At 41.7% G+C, this 7,368-nt stretch overlaps 1 protein-coding gene across 1 annotated transcript; it reads right to left on the reverse strand.

Annotated features, from left to right (window-relative positions):
* Nucleotides 1-1,728: 1,728 nt before the first annotated feature.
* Nucleotides 1,729-6,005, reverse strand: LOC141166908 (uncharacterized). The gene is made up of 3 exons (XM_073654088.1): nucleotides 5,894-6,005; nucleotides 5,572-5,797; nucleotides 1,729-3,554 (listed from the first exon to the last, which is right to left on the reverse strand). The coding sequence occupies exon 3, from the start codon at nucleotides 3,250-3,252 to the stop codon at nucleotides 1,924-1,926; it is 1,329 nt and encodes a 442-aa protein (XP_073510189.1). The 5' UTR covers nucleotides 3,253-3,554; nucleotides 5,572-5,797; nucleotides 5,894-6,005; the 3' UTR covers nucleotides 1,729-1,923.
* Nucleotides 6,006-7,368: the final 1,363 nt, after the last annotated feature.

Consider the following 7,368-nt stretch of genomic DNA (forward strand, 5'->3'; position numbering starts at 1 on the left):
CCCTAGCACAACCCTAGCCCCAGCACAACCCTAGCCCCAGCACAACCCTAGCCCCAGCACAACCCTAGCCCCAAACCCAGCCCTAACCCTAGCCCAATCCTAACTCAAGAGTTTATTTTTGACGCCGTTCCTTGTGCGGTATAAGTGATTAGACGACTTTATTCTTCGGGTCGGTGTGATTACAGCAATGCCAGAATCATATGGGGTTTTTATGACTGACAGCTGTCACACACTAAAAGACGCATTTTTTGTAAAATCTAGTTTTTGCATCGCCATATTTTGAGAGCTATAATTTTTCCAGATTTTGGCAGACAGTCATGTGACGGCTCGTTTTTTGCGGGATGACTTGACGTTGTTATTGGTGCCATTTTCAGGCACGTGACATTTTTTGATCGCTTTCTATTCCGATTTTTGGGAGGCAGAATAAACAAAAAACAATTCAGGAATTGTTTTTTTTTTTTTTTTTTTATTCTGTTCCGTGTGTGGTAAAATTGATGAGGCAGCTTTACTCTTCGGGTCAGTACGTTTACAGCGGTACCACATTTGTATCATTTTTCTATGTTTTGGCGCTTATACACAATAAAAGCTATTTTATAGAAAAAAATATTTTTTAGTATCGCTTTATTCTGAGAGCTATAACTTTTTTTTTTTTCGGCTGATTGAGCTATATGGCGGCTTGTTTTTTGCGGGACGAGATGACGTTTTCAGCGGTATCATTTTTATTTATATGCGTCTTTTTGATCGCGTGTTATTCCACTTTTTGTTTGGCGGTATGGTGATAAAGCATTGTTTTTTGCTTGTTTTTTTTTTTTTTTTTTTTTACCGTGTTCACTGAAGGGGTTAACTAGTGGGACAGTTTTATAGGTCAGGTTGTTCCGGACGCGGCGATACCAAATATGTGTACTTTTATTGTTTTTTTTTTATTTTTTTTATAATAATATTTATTGATGGGTACATTATATTTTTATTTTTGGTGTATTATTTTTTTTATTTTTTTATAATATTTTTGCACATTTTTTTTTTTTTTTTTTTTCCACTTTCACACAGTTTATACACTTTATTACTTTGTCCCACTCTGGGACTTTCACTTTTTTTTTTCTGATCGCCTGCATGGCACAGGAATGGAGCACCATCCCTATGCCATGAAGGCTGTCAGAAGTGCACAGTGTGAAGATTGCTTGGAGATGCACTGCGCATGTCCAAGCAATCTTCCTGCTCTCTGGTGACCCGGATGTTGTCATGACGACATCGGGTCGTCATGGCAACACCCGGGAAGCCTTTGCAGACTGCGCTGGAAGCCGGAAGAGGAGGTGAGTATCGCCGATCACCTCCCCTTGCCCCCGCAATGCCGCGATCGACTTCGATCGACTTCGATCGCAGCATCGCGGGGGTTAATGTGCTGGGAGCGGTGCGTGACCGCTCCCTGCACATAGTACCGGGTGTCAGCTGTGACAATCAGCTGACACCCGGCGGCGATCGCGCCCGCACAGCCTGTGTGCGCGCGCGATCGCGATGACGTACTAATACGGGTCTGGCTCTTAAGTCCCAGGGCACAGACGCGTATTAGTACGTCAGATGTTATTAAGGGGTTAACATGCAAGTAGATGAAGATTTTTAGAATCACTTTTTATATTACTTTTTTCTCCCCAGTTTAATGGGTTAATCATTCATATTTGGACACCACTGTTCTGTTGTACTTAGGAAGGAGAAAAATAATCCTGACCTTAATAACAATTTAAATAGATTTATTCAACTGAAACAATAACAACATTACAGCATAAGTTATTTGCTTAAACAAACATCCATGTTTGTTAACTAATTTGGCTAAACAAAATATATATATATATTTTAAGAAACTTAGACTGTCAGCCCAGCCGACACATGAAAAACTTAAATACTACTGTCCCTGCTGTCCTCTGTAGCTCACTCGTCGTCATCTTCATCATCATCATCTTCTTTGTTCCTATTCATAATCTGGAAAAGAAAAACAAGCTTTCCTGCTTTATTGGGTCCCAACCGATTTCTCAATTTAGAATGAATGAGTCCAAAGGAAGAGAATATTCTTTCAACGCCTGCAGAAGAAGCTACTGCTGTTAAAAGTGAAATCATTACTTGAACAGTCTCTAAATCCAAGCGCTTAAGTGACTTCCACCAGTTTACTGGTGTGACCTTCCTTAAAATATCTTCAGCAAACATATATTTCTTGAATGGTTCCCCCTTAGCTCTGAAGTTTATTATAGTTGGCATTAAAGATGGATGATTGCTGGATACCCATGTCATAGCTAACTCCTCTTCCTCAGCACTTAGGTTTTGACCCTGATATTGGATATTGACAATATTTGCCAAAAAATGAGCTGGAGTCAGTGCTTGTCCCATTCGTTTGTTTACTGCTTGTAATTTAATTCTGTCCATGTGTAGTTCTGTTTTTAAGTGTTCACTCAGTTCCTTCCAAATTTCAACAGCATCCGCAATAAAACAGCTATTTTTCTGTATTTTGTTTAAAGCTTGAGAGATGGGTTTCAGGAAGCTCAGCATATGTTCAACATTTCTCTTAAGCCCAATGTTGAGGATTTTGGCCGTGACAGTGCCACCTATTTTATCTCGATTTTCTTCACAAAGTGTCATCAGAATAGGCCAGTTTTTGATATACTGCTCAAAACAGTCCACCACAGAGTTCCATCTAACATCTTGTGGGAGCGTTAGCTTGGTTCCACCCATCCTTTTCAGAGCTGCTGCAGCAAAATGATTATTACGGAAGTATTTAGCAATTTCAACAACATTAGCCTTTATTTCTGGAACACTTAAGTCTTTGGCTAAGAGGTGCAGCAAATGAGCACTGCAGCCATATGTTATTTGCAGCTTTGTATTCTCTCCCTGCTCTTCTAAATTTCTTCTCATCTTGGATACGTTTGCAGCATTGTCAGTGACCAAACTGCGTACTAGACATTTGAATTTTTGTTCACATGTTATAGCTTTTACTGCCACTTCTTGTAAGTATTCTGCTGTGTGTGCATTTCCTGACGTATCAGTTGTTTGTGCAAGGAAGACTTTACCTTCTTCTGTTGTTATACAAGCACATACAATAGGATCATTGTGGACATTACTCCACCCATCAATACTTAGGTTAACAATTTTACCCTCCAGAGCTGTTGCACATTGCTCTATTTCTCTGTCATACACTTGATCCAGCAGTTTCCCTGCAACATCAGCTCTGCTGGGTCGACTGTATCCTGGTCTCAGTGACTGAACCATATTAATGAAATGTGGGTTCTCAGTCAGACGGAAAGAAGAGTTCGTTGCATAAATAAACTGGGCAATTTTTTCATCAATCAACTCTTTTTCTAATCTGCTAGTTCTTATCACAAACCTATCTATGGTGGTTCCAGGAGGTAAAGGTTTTTTCTTCCTTTAGGGTGATGGTGATATGTGGCTGTGGGTGTCTGATGATGATGCTGCTGCTAATGAAGCACTATCCTGGATGGATAACTCTGAAACTGTAGAACAGGATGATGGTGATCTTGGAGGTGGATAGTTTCCAGAATCCATGAATTCCCCTAAACAAAAAAAGTCAATGCTGTTATTTTATTGTTTATACAATTTCTGCTTATTGTACACAACACATCACTGCCCCTGCCCCAAAAGGAATATTTGTTTTTCTTCATAACTGTACCAAATGACAGTAACATGCAGTAATAATAAGAAATATAATTTTTCTCACACATGACAGTTCAGTCTTTAGAAATAGGATTCAATAAAAATGTTTAGCAACAGATCCGGCCTGTTCAGAAGTGTTTCTTTGGTCATCTTCATCACCGCACTTCTCATGATGTTGCCTCATTCGCGCCACCAGGCCTTGCATCTCTTTGTTGCATCGTTTGCATTTTGCACGCATGCCTGCCTTACCGATAGGCGAAGGAGCTTCATTAAAATATTCCCAAACTGGGTCTCTTTTACGGCCTGCTACCATTATAAGGAAAGAATGTAATAAACCTCAGATCGTACACACAAACAGATCCAGACTTGTCTGTCAGTGGCTATGCTGCTGTATTGTGCTCAAAGTTTCACTTTCATTTTCTTGTCTGCTTGCCCTTCCTCCTCCTCACACTTAGATTCACATTCTTCTTGTGTTGTGCAGATCTATTCCACTCCAAACAATCAGAAACATATTGTCTAACTTCTTGGACTTGGCACTGAAGGGGTTGATTCTGTATTCATAGGTTTGTAGAACAATAGGATTAAGGTCTTTTTCTCAACTCTGTTCATGTTGTAACATTTTTGCCGTGAAGAAGAGGCTGGGACCTCTGCGGAGTCAAATTCAGTTTTGAGAACTGCGTAAGTAAAGCGAGCGTCTGTGATAATATAGGAGAGAAACTGCCCACTAATCCTACAGAAACCTCTGGAAGAGCATGGCATTGTGAATGTTACACATATACAGCCTTTATTCTACTGAGTTAAGCAACTCAGCTTTATCTCATGATGGAAGAACCTTTGGATGGTAAAATATTTTCCTCAAAAAGCAGTTTATTGAAAAAAATCCGATTTAAATAAAAAAAAATCCGATTTTTTTGATTTTTTTTTAAAAAAACATTGATTTTTATCCACCCTGGCTCTTATTGATGTAGCCAGGGACATGTAAACAATCATCTTCTGACGAGCCTGTGCTCTTATTGATGTAGCCAGGGACATGTAAACAATCATCTTCTGACGAGCCTGTGCTCATATTGATGTAGTCAGGGACATGTAAACAATCATCTTCTGACGAGCCTGTGCTCATATTGATGTTGCCAGGGACATGTAAACAATCATCTTCTGACGAGCCTGTGCTCTTATTGATGTAGCCAGGGACATGTAAACAATCATCTTCTGATGAGCCTGTGCTCATAGTGATGTAGCCAGGGACATGTAAACAATCATCTTCTGACGAGCCTGTGCTCTTATTGATGTAGCCAGGGACATGTAAACAATCATCTTCTGCTCATTGTACATGACATTTTTACACTTTTATATATTTTATTCATTTCTATTGGGTCAATAGATTCTGCCTTTGTTTGCAAACACTACAAGTTGCATACAGCTTCTCATCACTTTTTATAATAAACTATTACCTGGATTCACCAGACTCAGCTTCTGCCGTATATCCGTCACTGCGGCCAGCACCTCCAGCATTGTGAAGAGTGGGTGGAGTTTTATTTGGAGGGGCCATCGTAATTTACAAATCAAAAGTAACGTAAATGATGACAGAAATGTACTGGCAAGGACGGACACACCATTGGTGCAAACTGGGCAGCCGCACAGGGCCCAAGAGGTAAAAGGGCCCAATTCTACCTCCTAAGCTGGTGGGATTGTGGAGTATGAGGAACTATTGGACTTCAAAGGACCCATATATTGTTCTTGCACAGGGACCTCTTCTGTCTGAGTCTGCTCCTGTGTACGGGAGTATGGTTTACATATGGCATAAGTGATGTATTGGGGCTGCATGTAACTATTTTATGTTAATAAAAGTGATAATAAACTGAATGCAAGTTTTATTAAGTAAGTGCAAAGAAAAATAAATTGCACAAAGTGGCACACCTTTCTCAAGCAGGACCTTCATCAAGACGGGCAAGGAAAATGCATGTCTGTATGAATCAGGGCTGTAATCTTTTGTAACTGCCCTGAAATCATGAACCTCCGTGCAGCAACTCCACTGTAGGCTTGAATGAGGACTGCCTGGAGTTGGAGGGTTAAGAGGACTTTGTCATCTGGAAGAGGATCGAAACCTCTGGGAGCGCTTATTTGGCTGAGAGTGTCTATGGTTCTGGAAGACAAAAAAGGGGGTGGGGTGGAAAAGCGCAGTGCTTGTGTGAACCTGTATGGAAGTAGAATATACGTGCAGATACAGTAGTCTGCTCACCTGAGTGGGTTGTGCAGACCGCACGACCCAGGTTACACAGCTACTGGCGCTGATAGCGCTGCCACGATGCCTTCAGTGTCTCCTCTGGATTAGCAGATGGAGCTTCCAATCATGTGATTCCGGGTGGGGTCACATGGGTGATGACATCATCGCAGGTCCTGCAGCTGAAATTGTATCCAGTTCTCTGCAGCCTCCAGCCACAACTCCCAAGGGAAAAGTGAACACTGTGCAAATTGAAGTGGTCAGTGGGGCGCTAGAAACTGGATAAGGCGCTGGAAAAGGATAAAACAAACCTCTTTATTGAAGTTCTAATGCCCACAACGTGTTTCTGCAGCGGTCTGCTGCCTTCATCAGGTGATGAAGGCAGCAGACCGCTGCAGAAACGCGTTGTGGGCATTAGAACTTCAATAAAGAGGTTTGTTTTATCCTTTTCCAGCGCCTTATCCAGTTTCTATCGCGCCACTGACCACTTCGATTTGCACACTGTCTATGGTTCTGGGGCAGTAAAGCACCCTTTCCTTCTGGGCACTTTACAAGAAGTCTATTCTCTGTGAAGGGGAGCCTAGTAAGGACCTTTTTGGATGGTGGGTCAGAGCACCAAGATCTAAGCCAAATAGAGCACCGAAGAGCCACAGAATTGGCTGCAGCGGGCCCTGAAGCTGTGCTGACACGAGAAGCCTCACAAAGGAATTTTGAGGCATGCAGTAATCGAGTCTTGAGAAGCCTCAAAAGACAAATCCTGGTGAAGGTGCTTAGCCAAGGCCATACAGGCTTTTCTGTCTTAGCACACTACTGAACCTGGATGTGAGGCAAAGCCTGCTGCCGAAAAAGCAGCTTTTGAGGGGAAGTCAATCTTATTATCTAGTAGGTCACTAAGGGATGCCGCATCAGAAACGAGCAATGTAGCTGTACAAACGCAAAATACCTGGAGGTCCACTGAGGGAGATATGGATCATTTGGTAACCAATTCTTACACAATACGATAGGGCCTCACACGTCCTTTAGGAAGGTGAGCTCCTGTCCAGGTGTATACATTCTTTGGCAAAAAGATCGTGAAAGTCTTCACAGTGAGGAAAGGCAGCTCGTTGCCTGCAGTTCCACCGAAAGAAGACCGCTTTCTAGGATTGGGAGGCTTGCTCGTCATTGACCTGGAGGGTGTTTCTCAGTGCCTGGATAAGGTCCTGCGTGTCCGAAACCAGTTTAGAATCCTGCTCAGACTCAGAGTTTCAGATAATAATTTATTTCTATAGTGCCAAAATATTCCGCAGCACTTTACATTACAGAGGGGACTTGTACCAATAATCAAGACATTACAGAGTAACACATAATTCAACAGCTACCAAGAGGAATGAGGGCCCTGCTCGCAAGGTTACAATCAATGAGGAAATAGGGGAAACACGAAAGGTAAATGGTAAAAAGTGCTTGTAATGTATGGTCCAGCCATCAATATAATAAATAGGGTATTCACATAATGC

The sequence above is a fragment of the Phyllobates terribilis genome, unplaced genomic scaffold (assembly GCF_046119375.1).
Source record: "Phyllobates terribilis strain yellow unplaced genomic scaffold, ASM4611937v1 Scaffold_1__5_contigs__length_1240528914, whole genome shotgun sequence".
NCBI classification, from domain to species: Eukaryota; Metazoa; Chordata; class Amphibia; order Anura; family Dendrobatidae; genus Phyllobates; species Phyllobates terribilis.

What these genes read in the sequence shown, in the direction of transcription:
- LOC141166908 (XM_073654088.1), bottom strand. Translation starts at nt 3,252, where the DNA reads ATGGTTCAGTCACTGAGACCAGGATACAGTCGACCCAGCAGAGCTGAT.